The 23,759-nt window shown below is 59.8% G+C and overlaps 1 protein-coding gene across 2 annotated transcripts; it reads right to left on the reverse strand.

Moving 5' to 3' along the window:
• Positions 1 to 324: 324 nt before the first annotated feature.
• On the reverse strand, positions 325 to 21,589 carry LOC139705166 (cytokine receptor common subunit beta-like). Of its 2 annotated transcripts, XM_071609510.1 has the most exons (15): positions 21,506 to 21,520; positions 20,724 to 20,833; positions 15,127 to 15,367; positions 14,203 to 14,326; positions 10,781 to 10,971; positions 9,144 to 9,301; positions 8,900 to 9,068; positions 8,277 to 8,412; positions 7,967 to 8,124; positions 6,158 to 6,297; positions 5,398 to 5,560; positions 4,842 to 4,932; positions 4,599 to 4,656; positions 3,934 to 4,037; positions 325 to 3,307 (listed from the first exon to the last, which is right to left on the reverse strand). In XM_071609510.1, the coding sequence occupies exons 3-15, from the start codon at positions 15,197 to 15,199 to the stop codon at positions 2,221 to 2,223; spliced, it is 2,652 nt and encodes an 883-aa protein (XP_071465611.1). In that variant the 5' UTR covers positions 15,200 to 15,367; positions 20,724 to 20,833; positions 21,506 to 21,520; the 3' UTR covers positions 325 to 2,220. The 2 variants fall into 2 exon arrangements, with proteins under 2 accessions (XP_071465611.1, XP_071465610.1); XM_071609509.1 differs by lacking the exon at positions 20,724 to 20,833 and having other exon boundaries at positions 21,506 to 21,589.
• Positions 21,590 to 23,759: the final 2,170 nt, after the last annotated feature.

Below are 23,759 nucleotides of genomic sequence, written 5' to 3' on the forward strand. Positions count from 1 at the left end.
AACTAGGGTCATTTTGACCACTTCCCTTCTGCTTGCTCGCTGCTGTGCCAACCTGGAAAGTCCCTTGGGAAATACCAATGTGCCCATTGCGTGGTCTCGCTAACTGCCCAGTCCAGCTCCTGTCCCTGCTTGCTTGCAGCTACGTCAACCCAGATGTGGTTTTTGCCTTTAAATATCCTAAAAGGCTCAGGGTGAGGGCTGTTCCTTGCAGAGACAGTTATGGGTCCTGCAGGGGGCAGTCACCAACTGGCCGGCTAAATAAAGACTCTTCAGTCTGGACAAACCTGGGACTTGGTGTGTTTTCTGAGCGACCTGCCCCACAACAGCATTATAAATATTTTATTACAATGTTCACCTCTTAACAGTGTCCAGGCATTTGGGGATTGCTTTCTAATACATTCATTTTCCGAAGACTGAACTCTACGGAAGGCACCAAGAGGCCCTGACGGATTTGAGGCTCCATGGCTGTTGACGTCGTTCACGATTCTCTTCAACCACGGCACAACTCTAACGCAAGGGAACCCAGGGAGAAAGGAAACCGGCACCCTCCCCCATTGGCAAAACCAATCACAGAACCAGGCCATCAGGACGGTGGGGACCGTGGAGACAGCGAGGCTAGGACAGGAAGCCCAGAAAACACAAAGTCCATTCCAGAACTTTCTGCCTCACAGAGGTGCATTTCAGACACATGGACCACAAGTGGACAATCCAAAGCAGCAAAGGTGCCCGGCTCTGTGTTGGGGAAAACAGAGAGACACACCTGTCTCACGTGGGTGGGTCCCAAAATACTTAAAATTTTACATGAAATGCTTAAAACATAAAAAGAATAGGAAAAGACATAAAAGTCGGGCAAAGGCAGCTCTGCCATGGACAAGGCCTTTGTCAACTTGGCACCAAAAGAGGAGAAGGAGTTGGCGTCCCCCCCGACAAACGGAGGAGCAAACACGGAGTGCACCAAGTTGTCCCCCAACAAAGTTTAGGACGAGCAACTAACGGGGGTGGGGGGTCGGGAGAGTCACTGGCACCATGGATGAAAGGCCATCCGAGAACAGTTTTTAAAACCCCATCAGACAAGGAGAGGATCCCACCTAACAAAAACCGTAACGGGCTTAACCCGCAAAAAAATAGCAATGGACAAGATCCATCCAAAACCCTGTGCAAACTCGAGAGTGGTCAGGTAATGCCAACGAGGACCATGTAATGCCATTATTATTTGTAGATCAGAGAAGCAAAGATTTCATAGAACCATAACTCCCCAGGGTAAGGCCAGACGCGGAAGCCCCACCGTTCGGCAGCAGACAGTGGGAGCCAGAGTCTGGTGGTCTCCCTGGAGGGAGGGCAGCTGGCCCGGCTGGGCTGGAAGTCTTCTGGCTACCCTTTGATCATCTCCCCCTTTTTCCTCATAATGCAGTTTCCCCAACTTTTCTACAGTTGTGGGTTCTGCAATGTGGGTTCCGGGCTCCCCTCCCCTCCCAGCCCCCATCTATCTGGCTAGAACTGTGGCCACCACCTGGCCTTACCCAGATTTGTGAGTTCTCAACATTGCAAGGGCTTCTGGTCCCATGAGACCCCTTCCCCAGTCATCCCTGCGAGGACCAGCGGGGCTCCCCAGAAGCTCCCAGCCTCACACGCTCTTCCCGGGCATGCCCCCTGCACCACACCATTTTTTTGAGTGACAATTGAGGTAGGTAGGGGACTATCTGCGACTGCTAGGAGGACCGCATTCCTTGTGCCCCACCAGGGTCTGACACCCCAGGCCCCACCTGAAACCTCGTGCCTCCTACAGTTGGGCGAGAAGCAGGCTCTGTACATCTGCTGGGGACACGCAGCTAACCTGTCCTTAGGCAAACTAGACAGCTGCACTCAGAAGAGGCCCACTAGGACCCCCGAATCACGCCAAAACTGAATCAATAAAAAAATCAAGAGTGAAAAAAAAAAAGCAAGAAATCTGAATTTTAAAAAATGGGAGGGAGGTAGAGCTAGAACAGCCCAGAACCTCAAAATCAGTTCCCTTGAAAGAAAAATGTGTGTGTGTCTGTGTGTGTGTGTGTGTGTGAGAGAGAGAGAGAGAGAGCGCACAGGTGAGCGGCGGAGAAGGCGTCTGGGGAGGACCCGAGGCTGGCCTGGGCATTCTCCAGGCCCCTCCATCTCAGTATGGAAGGCCCCGGGCCTTGCAGGGATGACAGGGACGGGGCGGGGCTTGGGGGAGGTCTGCGGGCCTCAGCACACCTGCCCAGGCCTGCTGGTGTCCCAGGGAAGCAGGGACAGGTAGTCCTGATGCTTCAGGGACTTGAAGAGCTGAATGGCTGGCAGGTGGGGCTTGGGCTGCCGGGGGTCCCTGACCTCAGGACAGGGCTCGGGCCAGGAGGGCTTGCGCTGGGGTGAGAGAGGCCCAGGCCCGAGGCCAGGGAGAAAGCAATAGTCACCCTCCTGCTGCAGGACAAGGAGCCCCTCGGCAGGTGGGGACCCCAGGGCTACTTCCTCCCGGGGCTCCCCTGGGCTCAGGATGGGGGTGCTGGACATAGGAGAGGCAGCACTGCCCGTGGGGGGCTGGGGGCACTGGCCCATGGTTGGAGGGAGCTCCACATAGCCCTCGAACCCTGGCTTCCCGGGGCCTGGGGCTCCAAGGGGCCCATTTGGTGGCCTAGGACAGACACTGGGGTTCTGGACTAAGGGGGGGCTCAGAGGCGGAGCAGGAGAGACAGATGGGGTCCCCGTGGGCAGGGCGAGAGCCAGGTCTGCCGTGGTGACATAGGCAGAGGCCACACCAGCATCCTCATGGTCTCCAGAGCTCATGGGCAGCGCCGCTGGGCTGTGCTTTGGGTCCTGTTCACCCACCCCTAGCCCAGGGGCAGGAGGGGCAGGGCCGCCCCTGGACTCCAGGGAGGGGGTCTCCTGGGCCGCAGGGCTGCGCTGGCCCTGCCCGTCCACAGCCTGGCCCTGCCCCATCACCTGGGCCAGGGGGACCAGCTGCACCTGTCCCCCAGGGGGCAGGCACAGGTACTCCAGGGAGCCTGTGAGCACTGGCTCCTGGCTCTGGGGAGGCGCCAGCTGGCCCTGGATGTCAGGCAGGGAGCGGCTGTGGGGGGGCCCCAGGTAGGGGCCATTCAAGTCGAAGCTGGGCAGCCGGTTCTCAGCCCTGCCTGAGGGGGCTGCTGGGCCCGGCTGGGGGCCGCGGGGTGTCTCCGTGGGCAGCCCCGAGGCAGCTGGGGTTGTATCGGGCCCAGATGGTGGATGGCAGGACACTTGAGGGTCCTCTATGGTGAGAGGTGACACCTCACAGTCTCCAAAGTCCTTAGAGGGCACCCTGTGGGAGGACAGAGGCAGCCATGGAGACAGCTGTGCAGACCCAGGCGCTCCTGCAGGAGGGGCAGGTGCCCGGGGGCAGGACCACGACCCTCCACAGCCAGCACCGGAGAGCACGGGGAGCAGCCCCAAGGGGCACTGGACCGAGTTGATGTCACCAGGGATCACGTGTCCATTCATGATACTTAGTTCAAGCTTGTCCACAGCACCCTGCTCCTGGCAAGCCACCAGAGCCAGGGCCAAGCTGCCTGCCCACCGCCTGCTCCTTCCACAGTTCTAAGAGAGTCCATCAACTCTGCCTGACAAAATGAGCAGCCATCCCCAGGGCTGAGGCCTGCGGCTAATGTCCCTCAGCCACCCAGTGAACCCACTGACGTGGGGCACGTCCCTGGACAGGAGGGCAGGAGAGCTCATCGGCTCCAGGGCCCTGCCTCCCTCCGGCCTCTAACCTGGCAGTCAGGAAGTTCTGCCTGATGTCCACCTGGGTGCCTCCTGCTTCAGTGAACTCACCTCTGTGGGTCACTTCACAGTGAGCCCAGGACACCGCCTGAGACTCCTGACACACACTATGCACTGTCCCAACCGGATCCCCAGAGGCCCAGAGCCACCGCAGAGCCACACACTCACCTCTCCAGCTCAGGAAATTGGCTGTCCCAGGGCCCCTGGGCAGGCGGGCTCCTGCTGGGGGCAGCCCACAGGCTGGGTGGGGGCCCGAGGCCTGCACCCCCGTTCTGGAAGGGAAAGGACAGGGTGCCTGTGGGTGGGGGTGGGCTGCAGGACAGTGAGGGGAAGGGCCCTCGGTGATCCCAGACCTGGGGGGACCTGCAGGTGGTCAGGACGGCCCCGGCCCTGGCACCAGGAGAGGGTGGCCCAGGGGGCTGTGAGTCTCCAGGTGCCAAGCTCCCGGGGACGGGGGGCCTGTTCCCAGGCTCCTCTCACCTGGGCGTCCCCCACTCTCCCTGTCCTCCCGCACTCTGCACGAGGCCCCCACAGCAGAGCTGCCCTGTGACCTGACCACAGGGCTCCGGGCGCCAGGCACCGTGTCCCCAGGTGGTCGCCCCCTGGGAAGCCCAGCTTCATGCCCCCCCAGCACCCTCACCTGGGGCCTGTCTCCAGGGCAGGGCTGCTGTCCCTGCAGGTGTCCAGGGGCAGCTCCCTGCTGGCCAGGCCCCCCAGGTGCTCAGGCCCGGCCCACCCACACCCTCTATGGCCCCCCACGGGAAGGGGAGGGAGGTGGCCGCACAGGGACAGGGGACACGGCAGCAGAGGAAGCCCCTCCCAGCCAGACCTACCTGGAACAGGTGGCTCTTGCCAGGGTTGGGGATCTTCTCCTTCCACTTCCTGTTCAGCCTGCAACAGCCACCAGGGAGGGGACAGTTGCCAGACACCTCAGGGCCAGTGGCTCCCGTGCCCAGGAACAGAGGGGACACTGAGGCTGGGGCGGGGGAGATGGCAGAGCGGGAACTGCAGGGAGCCAGGCTCTGCCCTGGGTGGCCCTGGGTCCTGGCCACCCACCCCACATGGAGGGCCCTCACCTGTACCCGTAGACGCCACAGAAGCGCAGTGCCAGGAGCAGGAGCAGGGTGACCAGGACGAGGACGATCGGCAGCACCCACGTGGGCAGCACTGCTGGCAGGGGACAGGGACACTCAGGGTGGGGAGGGAAGGCTGCAGGCTCGGGGGGGACCGGTGACCCCCAAGGCCCTGCTGGTCAGGAGGGGCTGCGGAGGCTCCCTGCGTGGGGTGGGTGGGGGAGGCCAGACCCCCAGGAAGAGGAGGCTGGGTGTGAGCCCCAGCCCTGCTCAGGTGTCAGGGTGCCCAGGGTCTCGGGGCCTTGCCCACACCAGGGCTGCTGGGGGGGGGCACTCCCTGGACTTGGACGTCCAGGTCCAGGAGGATCTGAGAGGTGCAGAGGGGAGCGGGCAGCTGGCCGGGGGGCAGCAAAGGCCCCGGAGACTCTGAGCTTCCCGTCGTGCCGTCCTGAGCCCCCTTCTCTCCCTGGGCCTCCTCCCTCCCCAAGGCCCCTGGGGCTTCTCCTGACCCCTCCCCTAATGGGCTGACCCAGGAGGGGCAGGTGGGCCCTGGACATACCCCACTCTGTGGTCCAGGAGGCAGCCTCACTCCACTCGCTCCAGATGCCGTTGTAGACGCCGGGGGTGGGCCTGACCCTCACCCTGGCCCAGTACCGGGTGGAGGGCTCCAGAGTGGGCAGGGCCATGCTGTGGGCGTTCTGCAGGGTCTCTCTCTTGCTGTCCTGTGGGGGCAGGTGGCTGAGGTGGAGGCGCTGGCCAGGTGGGGGCCACAGCAGCACACCCCTCCCGCCCCAGCCCCAGCCCCTTCCTCCCCTCCGTCCCATGGACCCTGCACGGCCTCCTGCCCCCCGGACCCTGCTCCAGCGTCCACTGTAGCACAGCGGTCCACCAGGGCCGGACCCTGCCCTCAGCCCCGGGGGAGCACCAGGCCCAGGCCCTGGGGACCTCCTGGCCCACCCCTGGAGATGCCCAGCCCACAGGTGGTCATTATGGCTGCTCCAGGAACACAGTGCAGTGGGCCAGTCTAGCCCTGAGGCGGGCGCTCAGGAGTCTGGAACCTTCTCCTGGCTCCACCATCCCAGCGTGTCGGCCGGCCCTGGGGGTCTCAGCCCCGCTGCATCCCAGTGGGCTCTCAGGGGACCTCGCCCTTCACCTCTGAGCCTCAGCTCCTTCACCTGCTGACCACACAGGGGCACGGCCCCCACAGCCCAGTGGTGACCTCTGCCTGGTCCCCTGCTGGGCCCAGGTGCATCTGGGCTCCTTGGGGTGCTCTTCCCTCTGCTGCCGCCCCATGAAGCCCTCCTCGGGTGCAGGCTCACCCCCCAGTTCTCTGCGTCCCTCCGGTACTGGACCTCGAAGGTCTGTCCGAGGTGTGTGTAGTACATTTTCTCCACTTGCCATCGCAGGCTGTAGCTGTCTCCGTCTTTGGTCACTTTGAGGGTTGGGCGCTCCATCTGGACTGGGGGAGGGAGACTTTTAGGGGTGGCCGTGACCCGGCCCCTCACCAGAACATTCCCGTGGTTCAGGATGGCCATTCTGCGTGTTGTCCTCCCCAGCCGAGGCCCCAGGTCCCAGCCATGGGGGCCTTTGTGTTGCCTCGCGTCACCATTCCCCTGGGGACGCCCAGCCTGACTCCCGGTGTGCAGAGGCCCACAGCCTGGCCTCCTCCCCGTGCTCGGCGTCACCACACGGCCACCTCGGTCAGCTCTGGCCTGGCCCAGGCGCCAGGCCCCGTGCCCAGCCACGCACCTGGGGTTGCCCACGACAGGCATCTCTGCAGTGGAACGGCAGAGATCAGACCTGATATGTGACGCCGCAGCCCTTGGCCCCCCTGTCCCCACGCTGCTCCAGAGACTCTCAGAGCTGCTCTGAGACCTGCTCTACTCTGGGCTCTGGTCCCTTGCGCCCCAGAGGGTAGGGACAAGTCTGAAGCCAGCAGCAGCTCACAAGCTCTCCCCTGCAGAGTCAGCCCACATTAGCTGCAAGGACCTTGGATGACATCTAGGGGACCCTGTCTCCAACCACATTGTGGCTAAACAGAAAGGTGAAGCCCATTTGGGACAGCGCCTCCCACGGCCAGGAGACCACAAGTTAGGAAACTCAAAGGACAGAGAAAGCAGAAACTAGGTGTTGACTCAGGAGTTCTATGTTTCAGCCTCAATTTGCCTCCTGCTAGCTGTGCGACGTTAAGTAAGTTACTCGACCACTCTGAACTTCAGTCTATCAATCAGAAAGAAATACAAATAGAGAATGCTCATCACCTGATGACTCTGTGGGGCTTTTACAAAAACAACGTGAATGTCTCCATGTTGCTAAATTATCCCATGGACCAAGGTCACTCTAAGTCCTTTATATATTTTGTGCACTTGAACCATAGGAGTCCCTTGGTGCAGGGGCAACCCCCAGAGAGCAGGTGGTGGATTTAAACCCAGGTGACAAAGACAAACTAGCTCCTGCCTTTGTCAGGCCTGAAGAGTCGATGGAAAGCCAGGCACAACGGCACAGGCCTGCAGTCCTAGTGACCTGGGAGGCTGAAGCAGGAGGATCACAGGTTCAAGGCCAGCCTCAGAAAGTTAGTGAGGCCCTAAGCAACTTAGAAAGACCCTGTCCCAAAGAACACCAAGGGCTGGGGAGGTGGCTCAGTGGTAAAGTGCCCCTGGGTTCAACCCCTGGTTACAAATATAGAAAATAAACGAACTCGGCCATCATGTGGAGCGGACCCTTGCATGGAGGTCCCTGCTACGTCACAGAAATGAGTGACATCCACCTGCCAGATCCCAGTCCTTCTGCACAAACTCGAACCCCGAATGGAAACGGAAATCACAGATCACGATTTAGAAGACTTAATCAGTCAGAGGAGAACTTGGAAATTATCAGGTCAAAACTCCAATCCCGATCTGGAAGGGGGATTTGGGGTGGGGAGCAGAGGGGGACTGAGGGGGCCAGGAGAGGAGAGAGCTGGGCACCAGGGGCCTGGCTGACGGAGCAGAGCACTTTTGGCCACTGGACCCCATTCCCTCTCAAGGGAGAACCGCAGGCCGGGGCAGGGGTACCATGCACGTGCCCAGGGGTCACGGTGGGGTAACTGGATTCACGGGGAGGACCAGCCGGCAGGCACCCCAACTCACTGTTGTCCGAGCTCTTGATGAACCTCCCCTCCCTCCGCGGACGGACAGAGACGACGTACAGGCCGCGGGCCCCGGGGTCGGGCACCGGGATCTGGCACCGGAGCTGGGTGTACAGGCCGCTGAGCTCCTCCTTCAACACCGGGGCACATTCCTCCTCCCTGAGGGGAGGGACAGGGAGGGACACAGGAGGGACCACGGGACAGCTGAGACCTGGGCTGAGTCCCAGCGTCCACCATGCCCCAGGGACAGGAGGAGGCCTGGCCAGGGCAAGGCCAGAGCAGGGAAGGCCGGAGAGGGGACGGACACTCACTGTGCCTCTGGGCTGGACGCGTAGAAGAGGCCGAAGGAGACGGAGCTGGTCACGGGGGACCTGACCTCCCAGGAGCAGCCCAGAGTGTGGGCCCCGTCGAAGACACACTGCAGGTTCCGGGGCTGGGCCTCGTCCCCTGGAGGGACACACCCCTCGGTCACTGCCCTTCCTCCCTCCAGAGCTCTGGGGACACCAGGTGACTGAGCACAGGGGACCCCAGCTTTGGGGCAGCAAGTGCGGGCTTGAGCCTTGGCCTGCAGCTGCCAGGTGCCCACAGCCCAGAGGCCGTGGGACGTCCACCCATCCCTGAGGCAGGGACAGGCTCCAAGCCTCCTCGTGTGGGGACTGGACACAGAGACGGGGCCAGTCCTGCACGTGGTGCTCATTTACACACAGCGGCCAGCAAGCCTGCTGTGACCATGACGTTGTGGTTGTCACAGAGAGTGCAGGACACGGAGCCCGCAGGGGCCATGACGGCCTGGCAGCCGCCCGAGCACATGGGTTGGCCCTGGAGGCCCAGGACATGCAGCCGCAGGTGCCCGCAAGGCCACGAGTGGACTCCTGGGCCCCGAGTGCCCGGGAGACCCGTCCTAGAAGGACACCTCCCGCGTGGACCCCAGTACCTGGCTGCGAGTCCCAGAGGATCTCGGGGCTCCAGCGGCTGGGCCGTCCCGAGAAGCGCGAGCTGGGGGCCAGCCGCGTCCGCACTCGGGCCACGTAGGTGCTGCCGGGCACGAGGAGCTCTGCGCCCAGGACGGCCGGGGAGGACCGGGAGTAGAGGCTGGTGGCCTCCTGAGGGAGAGAGGGGCGCTGCAGGAAGGGCCAGCCTGGCGTCCCCCGGCACGGGCAGAGCTGACCCCATCCTACCTCCCAGGAGTCGCTAAGCCGCCTGTAGACCACCTCGAACTCCAGGTCCCCCTGCGACAGCCAGGGTGTCTGGGGATCCCAGAGGGCCACACTCCAGGTCAGCAGGAAATGGTCCCCGGTCTTGCTGATCTGGGGGTCCTTGGGTGGGGGCGGCTGGACTGCAGGGAGGGAGCAGAGGACACGTGAGGGCCACGGGGGCCACCAGGGACGGGTCCCAGCCCAGAGCGGCCCAGCAGCACGGTGACCATGGGCAGGAGCCCTGGCCCTGTGGCCCTTCCTCTGCAGAAACATGGGGTGCAGTGAGCCATCTGGGGTCCGGGGCCGGCTGCTGTGCCCAGGGAGCCATCTCCAGTGCCCATCGGTCTGTTGGGGCCTCCTGGGTGACTCCACCAGAGGCTCCTGAGAGCCACGGCTGCTGGTCCCCCCCGACTGGGAGGCTCATTGCTGGGAGGTGACTTTCAAATACCAAACCTCATGAAGGTAAGTGGTGATGTCCCATGTGGACGGGGACCTGGTGCATGGGAGCAGGTCTGAGCTGGGACCTCGGAGGAGTCACCAAACCAGAATGTCAGGGCACAGCACAGAACCAGCCTGTGCCCAGCCCCAGCCAGGACGGGAACCCATGATGGAGGGCTGCGCTCCCCGCTCTGGGGCTGACAGGGAGTGGGGACCCCACCCAGGGCTCCAGCAGAGCAGCCAGGGAGCAGCCTGGGGACCAGTTACTCCCCTGGTCACCCCACCTCAGCGATGTTCCCCCTCCTGGTCCTTCCTCATATGGGGAAAGCGACAGAGGATGTGAAATGTCCAAGGTCTGTCCCGGGGGAGCCTTCTGTGCCAGGTGCACCCCTGTGCCCTCCCAGCCCCTGCCAGCCTGCCCGATCGGAGCCAGCGAGCTTCAGGCTGGAGCGAGGTCCCTACGGGCTGGACATTGACACAACCTGTTTCCAAAGCCCCTGCACCTTTCCTGCAGGTCTTGGGTGGAGCCCAGGTCCCAGGCTCCCGAGGTGAACCCCGGCCTCTGTGCGACACCAGCCCTCACTTTGTCTCCTCTTGGCACCAACTCCCTGGAGCCACGGGTCTGAAGAGCTGCCCGCGTGTCCCTCAAGTGCACAGCAGACACAGCCTCACTGTGCAGAGCAGCCGCCTGCCCCCCAAGCCAGAGGGCGGCGTGAGCCCCACAGACCACAGCGTGGCCCCCGGGACCCCAGAAGGGCTCAGGGAACTACCCGGGTCTGCAGTGGAGGAAGCCCAGGGAAAGTGGACCGTCCCTGTCAGTGGTGACTCTGGCGCTGCCTGGGCCTCCGGGGCCTCCTCCCCAGCCAGGGCTGCTGTAGAGATGAGGGGCGGTGACGAGGACGGAGGGTCCTGTCAGCGAGGAGCTTCCTGTGAAGCCCAGGAAGGGCTCTGCCTGGAGGGAAGCCCTCGGGCGGGAGCCAGGGGCCTGCAGGTGGCAGGAGCAGCAGGCAGGGGAGGGTGGGCAGCGTCCTCACGTGGCACCTGCCCTGATGCCTCCACTGTGAGGACACCATCTCCTGTCCCCCCTGGACAGTGTCCAGCCCGTGGAGACTCCCTCCCTGGCCACCTCCTGTAGCCCGGTCACCCTGGTGCCCCTGTGTGGACAGGGGCCAGCCCCTCACCGTGCTGGGCCAGTGGCACCGAGAGCTGGATGCCCAGCGGCCGGTCTGGTTGGAAGAAGTAGTAGTCGTGGTCAGCGAGGGCAAATTCCTGGTAGGAAATGAGGCACTTTCTGTGTACACACAGGGGAGCTGGGCAGTCCCCCGAGGACATGTCCTTATTGATCTCACAGGACACTGGCTGTGGAAGATCCCTGTTAGGAGAGGACAGGGTCAGCCAACGTGCACTAGAATCATCCGTTCATCAAATGGATAAGGAAAATGTGGAACATATACACAATGGAATATTACTCAGCCATAAAGAAGAATGAGATTATGGCATTTGCTGGTCAACGGACGGAACTGGAGAGTATCATGTTAAGTGATAAGCCAATCCCCAAAAACCACAGGCCGAAGGTTCTCTCTGACGTGTGGCTGCTGACTCACATGATGGGCTGCGTAGAAGTACTTTGGATGTGACAAAGGGGAAGGAAGGGAAGGGAGAGGGGATGGGAGAGACAGTGGGATGAACTGGACATCACCTTCCTACATTCCTCTTTGAGTGTGCGGCCAGCGAAAGGCCACATTGTGTACAGCCACAGCCATGGGAGGTCACAGGCATCGATGGACGTGTCGACACCCACTCTACTGCCACCCAAAACAAGAACAAATGAAAAAGACTCATCCGTTGGTCAGGTATCACGGAGCGGCTGCCCTGTGCCGGGGTCGTCCAGGGCCAGGACTGTCATTGAATACCCCAGGTCTGCCTGCACATAGCTGCCCTGGGGGCAGGGGCACAGGCTAGGCCACTGTTGACACAGCAGTAGGGACAACTTCATGTGGACAGCAAGAGCAGGGGACAAGAGGTCTAGGAGCTTCTGGGGTGGGGGCTGCAGTTCAAAGAAGGAGGGGACAGGTGACGTGTGGGTGGAGCCTCCTAAGGAGGTGGCCGGGAGAGCAGGCAAGTCCTGGGACACGGGGTTCTCGGGGTGGGGGCAGGGTCCGCCTGCAGTGCTGCCCGCTGGTGTCTAACAGTGCAGGGGCAGGTGGCCTGGGCTGCAGACTGGCCAGTGACCCGACCACGCAGTGCTCACAAGAGGCCCAAGGAGGTCAGGACGATTAGGGACCGACCCCCTGTAAGGAGTAGAGTAGGGGAAATGGGACCAGGCCAGCCCACATGGGCCCTCTGCTTCCCCGGCTGTTAGTTGACTGAAGTTCACTCATTGAGTTCACGAGGCTGAGTGACAGACCGTGAGTCCCCACCAGCTTGGCTGCAGATGGTGACTGTGACCAAAGCTACCGGATGCGTCAAAACCCTTGTCCACCCCAGGCTGCCCTCTGCTCCTCCCCCGTCTCCTCTAAGTCGAACTTTTCCTGGGAAAAGAAACTAAAAAGACACGAGTCGCGAACTTCCCAATCGGTAGCCAGGACAGGACCCAGGACATGTAGTGACCCCCAGGTGACAGCAGCCTGTGTGTCAGGAAGGCAGAGCAGCCTGGAACTTAAGACCGCGCTGGGCGCCGACCCCAGGGCACCACTGCCCCCCAGTCCCCGCGGGAGCCTTGACATGGCCCCCGCCGGTCGGTCGCGATGGTCGTTCTTGGCCACAGCCGCCCGTCCTCCGGGTCCTTCCTCATCCCCTTCCCTGCTCCCCCTAACTCCTGCGCATGAGCCGCGGCCGTGAGCCAAGCAGGCCTGGGCCTGGCCAGGTCGGGAGTTTGGCTTCTCTGTGGGTCGGGGCGAATGTTGAGAGAGAGTGAAGGAAGGGGTGGCTGTTTGGATCAGGCTGTGACGGGGACCTCGGGGCTGGCTGTGGATGGGGCGGGCTGGGGCCACCCAGCGGCTCCTGGACCGTCCCCGTGATAGGAAGTGGTTTGGACCGGGAGGAGGGGTGGCACGGCCAGAATCAAGTGCTGTGTGAAGGACAATTTGACAGCATCTGCGGAGGGGTCGGGTGCCAGTGGGGAGGGAGGGGAGGGCAGATTCTAAAGCAGACCAAACCCCCCCTTGCTCAGGGTGGCCGCCGGCCCCACTCAGGACAGGGAGACGAGGGAGAGGGGCAGGAGCGCCTTAGCGCAAGGGCCCCATGTGGACGGGACATCTGGAGTCAGGACACCTATTCCATGTGACAATGTGGAGAGGCAGGTGGCGGCCGTTAGTGAGGCCTGGGCGAGAGATTTCCATCTGAGAGGCGGTGCCCGCGGCCCAGGCCACATCTAAAGGTTGGCTCCAGACCTAAGAGAGGAGGCCCAGCCAGGCCCAGCTCAGCCTTTACGTGGAGATTTTTTAAAAAAGGAAGGAGGTAGAGGAAGAGACCAACAGGGGTGCATGGGGACATTGGGGACATGAGGGGTCTGAGTGACACGGCACTAAGTCAGGTGCCAGAGGAGTGACAAGGACACGGTGGTCATCCAGAAGAGGTACGTCCCAGAGCCAGACAGAGAGAGGGTTGGGACCTTCCTAGCTCTGGAAGTGTTGCTCACTGCAGGTGGCAGGGTGGGGACAGCAGGATCCTGGGAAGGGGACTCATGGAGGAAGGACCAGGTAACTTTAGAGGAGAGCCACTGTGAGGGACAGAGGGAGGGGCTGGGGCTGCGGGGACAGGGACGCAGGGCCAGGAGCTGTGAGGGCTGCCGATGGCACAGGGGGTGGGGACGGTGGGGGCAGCCACGTCCTTGAGCAGTGAGACCTGAAGATCCAGGTCGGGGCTCAGAGTGGCTGGGACATGACTCCCTGCAGGGCTGGGGACACTGACCAGGCCAGGTCCAGGGAGGTACAGGTGGGGGGAGCGGGGGCTCCCCTTCCAGGCTTCTGCTGTCTCAGGGGGGGAGGGGAGGGTGGCCCTGGGGGACAGGGGAAGGCGCATGGAGGACTCAGGACAGCAGCAGGGAACCCTGGAGGGGAGGCGTGGGGTGTGGAGAGATGGCTCCTTGGGACTCGCCCTTGACTGTGTCATTTGTGGCTGATTCAGATCCCCAACAGGCCAGAGTGAGGACAGCCACCCCCAGTGGCCTGCGCCCAGCAGCCATGGGACGGGGGCGGGGGACCCCTCATGGGGAGGTGGTGGGGCTGGGGACACTGCCTCTGTGCTGCCGCCTGTGCTGACCACCCTGTGGCCGGCCGGGGCCTCCCCTCCCTGGGCTCCGTCTCCTCCTCTGTGAACTGGGCCTGGTGTCCTTGCCCCATCCACCTCCAGGGAGGAGGAACTAAGTCAGTGGTCACCATCACCTCCACCACCCCATTAGCATGGAAGGCTGTAAGCCCCCAGGACCCCAACATCAGACACCAGCGCTGGGCCCGGGGGTCCTGGGGCCACCCTCCTCCCTTGTCCTGTGAGTGGTCCAACCCGATGCTGACCGACACGCCCCTCTCCACTCCACAGCATGGAGGACAGCCACAGAGACAGGGCAGGTCCCACCTGTGTCCCGGCTCCCAGGGCCACTCACCCATTCACCCTGCGATGGAGGGTCAGGTTGAGCAGCCGCAGGGCGTCCTCCGTGTCCGCCCACCTGCAGACGATGCGGCTGGTGTAGTTGTTGTAGCAGCGCAGCGTCTTCAGTGGGATGGTTTCTGGTGGGCAGAGCAGGAGGGGTCACTGCTGTCCCCTCAGTGTCCCTTGTCACCACCCCAGCTCCTCGGGGATGTGCAGCCCTGGGGAGGGGTCTCCTGCCTTCCTGCAGAGGCCCTGGGCCTGTGTGGGCTGGGGGCTCTGAGGTGGGGACCGTCCCCTCCTGACAGGAGCACAGATGAGCTGGTTCTCAGCACATCAGGGACCTGCCTCGTGCTGCTCCAGGTCCCTCAGGACAGGGACCCGCCTCGTGCACAGGTCCTGTCCCCAACCCCAGGTGCACCAGGGAGGAGAGGCGGCCCCGGCCCAAGACACCACAGGCACTGCCCGGCCCTGGGCCCGCTGCCCCCTGCCCTCAGCCTGCCAGGCTGGGCGTGGAGAGGGACATGGCTCCTGGGGTCACCACAGAAGTCAAGTTCCCTGGGGGCTAAAGTGGAGAGAACCCAGGACCCGGAGGCGGGACCCTGAGGCCACCAGAGGATGGAGGGTCTGTGAGGAGGGAGGGAGGGCAGAGGGGGCTGGGCCAACCTGGAGGCAGGGCCTCGGGGGCCACGCTGAGAAACGTGGGCAGAGAAGTGACCATGCCTCAGCCAGGTTCTCCAGGAGGCCAGGAAAGGGGGGACGGGGACATGGGGACAGGGGCGGTGCCCAGGGAGGAGGAAGAGGACGGGCAGAAGAAATGAGGGAAGCCCAGGGAGGAGGGCCAGAGCCTGGTTCTGGGAGCTTCTGGGGTCCAGTGGGAGTGGCCCCCTCAGGGCCCAGAGTGAGGGGGAGGGGAGAGGGAGGGAGCCGTGTGACTCACCTTCTGCCCCTGTCACCCACTGGCCCCAGGGAGCCTGCAGGGCCAGGAGGAGCAGCCCCCAGGTCAGCGCCATCTCCCGGTCAGCCCTGAGCCTGCATGTGGCTGTACAGAAGAGCCCTGCCTGTGGGCAGATGGCGGGTCCTCATTGTCCCAGAAGTCTCTATTCCTGTCCTTCCGGGATCTGGGCCCAATCCATGTCTCCAGCCTGTGATTCGTCTCTCAAGACTTGGCTCCTCTGCGCCTACAGAAAGATGTGTCTGCTGGGAGCTGCCCAGGGCCCGGCCCATGTCCCGGGGGAGAGCCCAGGCCCTTGTGTTGTGCCCTGAGACAAGCCCTTCCCTGGAACTCAGGGGCCTTGGGGCAATGGTGGGGCTCAAAGGCTTATGAGACCGTGGTCCCCTGGTACCAGTGTGCAGTCACCTGAGTTGACGGCACCTGAGAGAGAGGCCTGGGGTTTGCTCTGAACCCGGCTCCCCCTGGCCTTCCCAGCCCAGCTGCTCGGGAGTCAGAGTTTGGATGCTGGGGTGTCACCACAAGGTGTGAGCTCTCTGTGCGCCCCCGGCCTGGGCTCCGTTTACCAGCATCTGTCCCACAGGCCATCTGCCTCCAGTTCTCCTTTCCCTGAAGAGGCTGGGGATTTCCTCATTTTCATTACCTCCCCAGCCCTGGGAAGTACCCGGAGCAGAGCACGGTCAGGGTGGCTCCCTTCTCTGCAAAGCTGTCTGAAACCTCGCTCAGAATGCACGTACTGCGCCGCCGGGCTGCCTGCCGGCCTGCCTGCCTGCCTGTGTGTCTGTCCCTCTGTCTGTCTATCTACTTGCCTACCTACCTGCCAGTGGCCATCATAGGGTCAAACTGTATTTTCCCTCTCTGATAGAGGAAGAATTAGTAAACAATGCGAAGGGATGAGTATTCAATTAAAAACCTGCTAGGATAATTGAACAGCCAGTCAAAATCTCCCCGTCACACCACTCCCCAAACGGAGGTCAACCAAAAATTCAAATGCAAAAAGGCGAATCCCATTCAACTTCACAGTAGACGTGAACCTTTGACCTATTTAAACTTAAAAGCAATCGAAGGAATCAGAGAGACAGAGACTGACCGGAGACAGTCAGGTTTGCAAAGCAAATCAACAGAATCATAAAGCAGAGCACAAAATGCACACACACACAATGTTTGCACCAGCATCTTAATCTGTTAGGGCTGCAGACTAGGCAGTTCATAAACAGCAGATGTTTGTTTCTCTTTTTCTGGGAGCCAAAGTCCACGATCCAAGTGCTGACCCATTTGGTATCTGGTGCGGGCTGCTTCCTTGTGGACTCCTCACGATAATCTCATGGGGTGCAGGGGCGCGGTGAGCTCTCTGGCTATAGGACCGTAATCCCTTTCAGGGGCTCCACCTCCCACGGCTCAACATATGAGTTTTGGGGGAACACAAACATACAGATCATAGCAACTCAAATGAGAGAAAACAGGTGGCTGTGTCCTACCGGAAAGATTAAGATGAACCCAGGTCATTAAAGAATGCAAATGGACACTCCCGGGTGCCCAGAGAGCTCTCCTTAGGGCCTTGTGTTTGCTTGTGTTCACCATTAGCCAGGCACTGTGGGCAGGTGTTAATGCATCTGTGTGGCTACAGTTAGGATCCTCACTTTGCAGATGAGGGGAGCCGTGTAGGGGGTCCACACGGCAGGGGGTCCACGCTGGTACAGGACAGGCGGGCTCAGGACTTTGCAGTCTTAGGCACTGTGTCAAGAGGAGGTTGTAATTCCAGACCGCCAGTGTCAGACGGGTCCTCTCTGACCTAGACCAACTTGACAGACATCTCCACAGACCTCACAGACCAAAAGACAGGAAAACTTTGAAACCTGTAAATCGGCATCCTCAGGGAGATAGGAGACATCAGAGCTATTAAAAACCCAGACTGAAGTGCAAAAAATAGAACGTGGAGTTCCTGGAGTGTGAAGATAGAAATCTGTAATTTAAGGATCGATAACAAGCCAAATCCCAGAGCGAGCCCCGCAGCCCATCGCCTTGCAGAGACAGATGTTTAAAGATAGAGCAAATGGACCGGGGGCGGGTGGGAGGCTTTATAGACATTGAGACCTGAAAAAAGGATCCAAGAATTCCAACCTCCAGAAACAGAGGCAGAGAGAATCTGCACACATGGAGGGCAGTGCCAGTGCCTGGCTGTCCCCGTTCTCCCGGAAACAGAAACCCAAGCTGGGCTTATTATTGCTGCACACAATAAAGTTATATGCTTTATCCTTTCCTGCCATAAGGCATGGGCAGGTGACTAAATGTTGTCCAAGGATCTGGGAGTAGAAACTCTATGTGTGTCTTTCAGAACTGAATGCTTAAAGGACTCAGGTGGGAAGGGGTCCACTGTTGTTCTTCTGCCTTTCCTCCTTCCTCCAAGCCTGCACTTCAGAAGTGATGGTCGGAACTCCAGCAGCCATCTGGACCATGAGGTTACCTTGGGTATGGGAGCCATATACAAGGACCATGCAAGAGAAACAGAGGAGCCTGGATTCCTCTTGTTGCTTTAGAGCAACTGTATCAGCCTGAGATGACCCACCACTGGACATTAGGGGGAAGTAAATTTCTATGTTGCTGAGCCACTGTTGTTTGGGACCCGTCAGATACAGTTGCCAACTTTCCCAGGTCTTTAAAAGAGACAACAGTCTGCTAAACAAAGAACAAGATGACTTTGTTTTTTTTTTTTTTAACACAACAAGGAAGACTTTATTTATAGGGGGAGGAGCTGCTACAATGGGGTTTGTAATAAGAGAAATGAGGCTCAACCCCCAGGTTCCCTTCTCCCAGTGCCATACCTAGCCACATGCAGATTGAACTTTCCCATCTTCACAAAATTAAAGGGCAATCCTGCGAAGACTTCCATAGGGAAGTGAGCAAGTAGGTCACTTTCACTGGGACAAAGGTCAGGTTAGCAAGAGATTTCTCACAAGCAGCCCTGGTTGAACCCTAAACAGAGTGCCGTCTTGAAAAGTCCCCAGAAAAAGTCATATAAACAAGAATCACAAGAGGCAAAAATGTTTCCTTTTTTTTTTCTTTTTTTCTTTTTGACATTCAAGGGCAGCAAAATTTGGGGTCTCTTAAAGGTAAGGAAAAAAATTTCAGATTTTTCTTTAACAAAATTACTCTAGGATATATTTCAGGAAAGAAAAATTGCAAAAAAAGAGAAAGATCACACGCATTGCTGGAAAAAAAAAAACCCAAAAAGACTTAAAGTTGAAGGAAGAAAAATTGTCACAGCATAAGGTAAAAAGAAGCAAATGCAGGAAAACGATATTGAACCAAAACCGAGGGGACTTTGTCGTGGAAGTCGGGGGTGAGGTTGGGGTGGAGGGGAACTGAAAACGCGGTCCGGATCTTGCCTGGTGCTGGAGGCCCACGTGTGCTGATTAACCCCAGACGCTGGTGTGGAATTTAAACTCAGTGTTGGTGTCAGTCATATGAAGTGTAAGCCAGTGTGGCCACGCACACCTGTAGTCCCAGCTGCTCGGGAGGCCGAGATGGGAGGCTGCTTCAGCCCGGGAACGGGAGACCCATCTCAAATGAATAAGTTGACAAATAAAATTTAAAAAGTCACTAAAAATAAGGGGTGTGCATAGGGACAAGCAGACGACAGAGAAGAGGTGGAAGAAGAAAAGAGAAAACCTAAACCCCTTACTCAAAATCCAACCCGCACATCAGAATTCCTCAATTTATGAAGAGATTATTTGGTAGGAATAAAAACAGAAACAAAGAAGCAAAAGACGAATTCACCCCAGACAGAGCAACTTCACGGGACCACGTCCCAAGGTTTCTTAAGGAGGGGTGAACAGTGGCCAAGTGGGACAAGGGGACCCAGTGGTGAGACCCAGAGAAGTGGATGAAGGAGACGCAAAAGATGCCCCCAAATACTTGCTAAGGCACAAATCATCCCTGATGAAACAAACAAGCAAACTCACCCCGGGGAAAGCAGGAGGGCGCTCGGCGATCCAGAATGTGCCAGAAACTCAGAGCCACGTCAGGGGAACCCTAGCGCTCTCCTGGGACGGCGCCCACGGAGGCGACCCCTCTTCCACCTCCCAGGGTCATTCCTGCCCCCAGTGATCCCTAAATTCAATGTGATCCCAATGAAGGTTTCAAGAGGATTTCTAACAGACTTGACCAGCCGATTCTAACTTGAAGCTTGCTCTCTCTGCCAGAAAAATAATAAGGAATGGAACCGTCGGACCAGAAACGGGAAAATCACCGCGAACGTGGAGGACACTAGGAAGTCACACCTGGCACTGAGGGACAGAGGGACCTCACACTAACTATGATTCTCAGATAACTAGACCATAGCTGTTTTCAAAGTTAGATTATCACCTTACAGATGACCCATCCCTCCAAATACCAGGTGGATTAAAGATCTAAAAAGGCAAAACTAAAATAAACCAAATGAAATAAAATACAGTTTAAAATAAAAGTGAGCTGGGCACAAAGGGACACACGCAGGATCCCAGCAGCTCGGGAGGCTGAGGCAGGAGGATCGAGAGGTCAAAGCCAGCCTCAGCCACTCAGCGAGACCCTGTCTCTAACATTAAAAAGGGTCTGGGAGTGTGGCTCAGTGGTAAGTGCTGGAACCAGAACCTCAACAAGTTAATTAAGTTACCAGGCATCTTTCTTTAATATTTGGGGTTGTACAAGACAAAACTAGAAATCAGAAGGTCAAAATAATAATAATGACAGATTTGACTTATAGATTTATAAACAGACCATTTTTATACGACGTGAGACGTCTTGAAGGTGGCAATGTAAAAGAGTCCGTGAGAACCTGGGAAAGTGTGTTTGCCACAGGTGTGAATCCAATATCCAGACGCCTTGTAAGTGATTCTGCTGCAAAGTGGAGCTTTACATCAGAAAATGGGCAAAGAACTCCCCTGTGTCCATCAATGAAGGGGCCAAGAGCACGTGGAAGGCGCATGGTCCAGCCACAGTCAGGGAACGGGGGGGGGGGGGATCCGGCAACGGGGAGAGACATGGGACATCCATGACATGAGACAAAATGAACCAACTGGTGAATTCCCTAAAGGGGCCTGTCAGGCACGTCTGTGCCCGTGTGCGTGTTAGTCCAGCCACTGAGGACGATTGGACGGTTCCTATCAACACTCAGGCTCACGACCAAGATCTGCCCAGTAACTGATGCTCCCGGGAGGCAGGCTCCAGAGTCCCCTGGATGGGGGTGGAGCAGCCAGCCACAGCCTCAGCGTCTATGATACGGGGTGAGGTGGGGGCGAGGCCCCGCACTGACCCCCTCTCAGGGCTCATTCACGAGGTAGAGCTGTAGGAAGCAGGTGGAGGGTTCCCAAAGCACCATATTATGTGGAAAATCACAACCACCCCCGGCTCAGTGCATGTGCCAGAGTCCCCGTGCCCGGGAGATGACGTGGCGGAGAGTGGGACGGGGAACCAGGGCACAGGTGGCTGTGAACTTGGTCTTTATGCTCTGAGTCTGGATCATCCTGATTTCTAATAAGGCAGGGCGCCGACTCATCTGACAGGAGATCCGGGAGCTGCCCGTGGCCCGGGCCCCTGTGAGTACTGACCCAACAATGTAAAGCCGAGGAGTGGACGAGAGTGGCCTGTCACTAACGGGCCAGGTCTGCTGGTTACAGAGCCACGTTAAAATCAGGAGGGACGCAGGAAAAATCAGCATCTGTTATGTAAAATGGAACAGCAGGGAATTGAAGACTGGCAACTACCCTCTGGGTGCCGGGGCCTGTCTGGAGAGGCCCCACAAACTCACACCCCGGGTGGACCCGGCACCTGCCCCCTCGTCCCCAGGGGTGCAGCTGTGACAGGCCCGGGGTAGCCGGCTCAGGCGCCCCACACCAGCCGACCCATCTGGGCCCAGGACACACACGTCTGGGCCTGGACTGGACCAAGCCACGGTGTTGTCCGGGAGCGCTGGAGACCTGGCCCTCCCCTCCCGGCTCTCGGTGGCTGTGTGTCGCCAGCACTCTTCCTCTCCAGGGACTCTCTGTCCCCTTCCTATCCCACTGATGGGAAGACAGAAGCCCAGGGCAGAGAGGGGGTGCCCTCCCTGCCACCCACACCCTGGTGACAAAGCTGAGGCAGACGGTACGAGGCGCCTGACTCCCGGCTGGGCTGGGGAGGCCGCTGCCCCAGAGCCCTCACATGGGACCGGAGGACGTCCGCTCCCCGCTGCCTCCTCGCCCGCCCGCTGGCTGCCCGGAGTCTGGGCTTGAGTCCTCCCCAGATAAGTCCTGATCTCCGCAGGTCCCCAGAGCTAGCCGCCACCCCAGCTCCCTGTCCCTCCCCCCCTGGACTCTGCACCCTTCAGCCCTGCCCCAGAGCCAGGCCCTACCTCGGTGCGTGCGTGCGACAGGCGGCCTCCTCCCGGAGCCTCCGGCAGCAGTGAGCCCCAAGCTTCCTATTTATTTGAGCTGCCGGTCGGGAAACAGAAGCAGAAAGAGGAAGCGAGGTGCTGCTGGGCGGGGGGGCGCCTTTCGCAAGCACCACGGCTTCTCAGAACTGTGACAGGGCATGTGACATCTGTCTCTGCTGGGCAGACCCCCTGTTAACTCCTGCTCAGTTCTGTGGGGCCTCCTCCAGGCAGCCATCCCGGACTGCCCCAGCGGGGAGCAGAGGGAGGCGTCCAGACCACAGCAGCAGCAGGTGGGCACCCGGGGCCAGGCAGACCCGGGCTGGACTCTGAGTCCAGTGCTTCTCAGAGTGTGACCTTGTGCACATCACCTGCAGGTGACCTCTCCCAGCCGCGGGACCCCCATCGGTTACTCCCTGGAAGGCTGATGAGGGAGCCCAGGGACAGGCTGCGCGGGAAGACCTCAGCTCAGAGCTGGGCACGCGAGGACGCCCCGCGAGAGGCGGCCACCCTGTCCTGCCGTCCCTGGCTCAGAGGAGACCCTGGGCCTGAGGGGCCTTGGAGGAAAGGGGAGATGGGTGGCTGCTCCCCGAGGAGCCGGGGGCTTGGCAGGCTGCATCCTCTCGAGGCAGAACTTAACACCAACACCTTGGTTATCCAGACGGACAACATGTCCATGCAACATGGCGAAACCCAGGGTTAATCCCCAGATACAATGGACAAAGAGCACCGTTTAAATAGAGTCAGGGTCAGTCGCAACCCTGCCCAGCCACGCTGGAGTCTGAGGCCAAGGGAAAAGCTGGACCTGGGGTGGGGGAGGAGGTCAGCCAGGGGACCAGGCCTGGAGGGCGGGGCCTGGAACGCCATTGACCTCTGACCCCCTGTGTTTGCCTTCCTCGGCCAGGAAAGGCCTGGGGCCCGGCCTGCAGCGCCAGCCCTGGCCAGGAAGTGCAGGCCAGAGGGCAGTAACGGGATGCCCTGTGTGACGTCCCCTCCCAGTGTGCCAAGTCCTGCGGGTTACCCCAGGCTGGAGAGGACGGACTGGACTCCTGTCTTGGCCTTTCCTCCTCCGGGCACTTGCCCTGGGCTCTGTCCCTGAGTCCTGAGCTCCCCTGCTGTGCTGGGCTGAGGCCAGGGACCCCAGGCGCGGGCACAAGAGGACTAGAGGCAGGGCCGGCTTCACGTGGCTCGTCCCTGACCAAAGCCCCAGCAGGACCGGGCTCTCTAGGCCCAGGACAGATTTTTGCTGCTGGGAGCTTGAAGGCCCTAGGTGGCCCAGGGAAGGCCTGGTCCCCACTGGTCACTAGGACAGGTGGAGCCCTCGGCAGCAGGGAGGCTGACAGGGGGTCTCTCATCACGCTGACCCCTCCGTGGGCTTCATGCTCTGAATTCAAGAGACCCCAAGAGAAGGCACCGGCAGCCCCGCCCCCGCAGAGGCTGAACTCCGGCCCCAGCCCCAGCCCCGTGGGGCTCCCGAGGACCCTGAGAGCCTGTCCTGGGTACCCAACCGGGACAGGCCAGGAGGCGGCCAGGAAGCAGAATAGTGGAACTCAGTGGTGTTCAGCTTTTAAAAAATGCAATTGTCCATGATAAAAAGACAAACAAGTGGGCGAGGAAAGGGCAGTGGGTGGGGTGCGAGGGCCACTGTGGGGGAGGCTGGGGACCAGGTCGCTCCAAGTGAAGGGTCCACCTCCTTCCTGGGAGTTTGTCCTTCCCGGTTCCCTGCAAGTCACGGGGCCTGGCTCCTCTCTGTCTGGACTTCAGGTTTTTTATATACTTGAAAAAAAAATCTACTATATTTGCATTAAATAATTTAACATTTTACATTCTCCGAAGTGTGCGATTCTCAAGTGTGCAGGGCGGTGGATATTTATCCATCTACGTGCTCACACAATCCCCCACACACACCAAGAGGTAGAACATTCTGCCCCAGAGGAGTCTGTCCTCTCCCGAGTCCCTGTCTCTCAAAGGTGACCGCTACTCATTTCTGTCACTGTAGGTCACCTCTGCCTGCTTTCTACAAGATCGTGGTAAAACATACAAAACATAACATTGACCATTTTCACCCGTTTTTTAATTTTTATTTATTTTTTGGACCAGGGACTGAACCCAGGGGCACTTAATCACAGAGCCACATCCCCAGCCCTTTTAAATACTTTATTTAGAGGCGGGGTCTCACTGAGTTGCGTAGGGCCTCGCTAAGTGGCTGAGGCTGGCTTTGAACTTTCGATCCTCC

The sequence above is a fragment of the Marmota flaviventris genome, chromosome 3 (assembly GCF_047511675.1).
Source record: "Marmota flaviventris isolate mMarFla1 chromosome 3, mMarFla1.hap1, whole genome shotgun sequence".
Taxonomy (NCBI): Eukaryota; Metazoa; Chordata; class Mammalia; order Rodentia; family Sciuridae; genus Marmota; species Marmota flaviventris.

What these genes read in the sequence shown, in the direction of transcription:
- LOC139705166 (XM_071609509.1), bottom strand. Translation starts at nt 15,199, where the DNA reads ATGGCGCTGACCTGGGGGCTGCTCCTCCTGGCCCTGCAGGCTCCCTGG. An exon ending in GCGTCCAGCCCAGAGGCACA is followed by an intron (nt 8,125 to 8,276) that starts GTGAGTGTCCGT and finishes CCCTCCCCTCAG; the next exon opens with GGAGGAGGAATGTGCCCCGG. An exon ending in GCAAGAGCCACCTGTTCCAG is followed by an intron (nt 4,038 to 4,598) that starts GTAGGTCTGGCT and finishes TTTCCCTTCCAG; the next exon opens with AACGGGGGTGCAGGCCTCGG.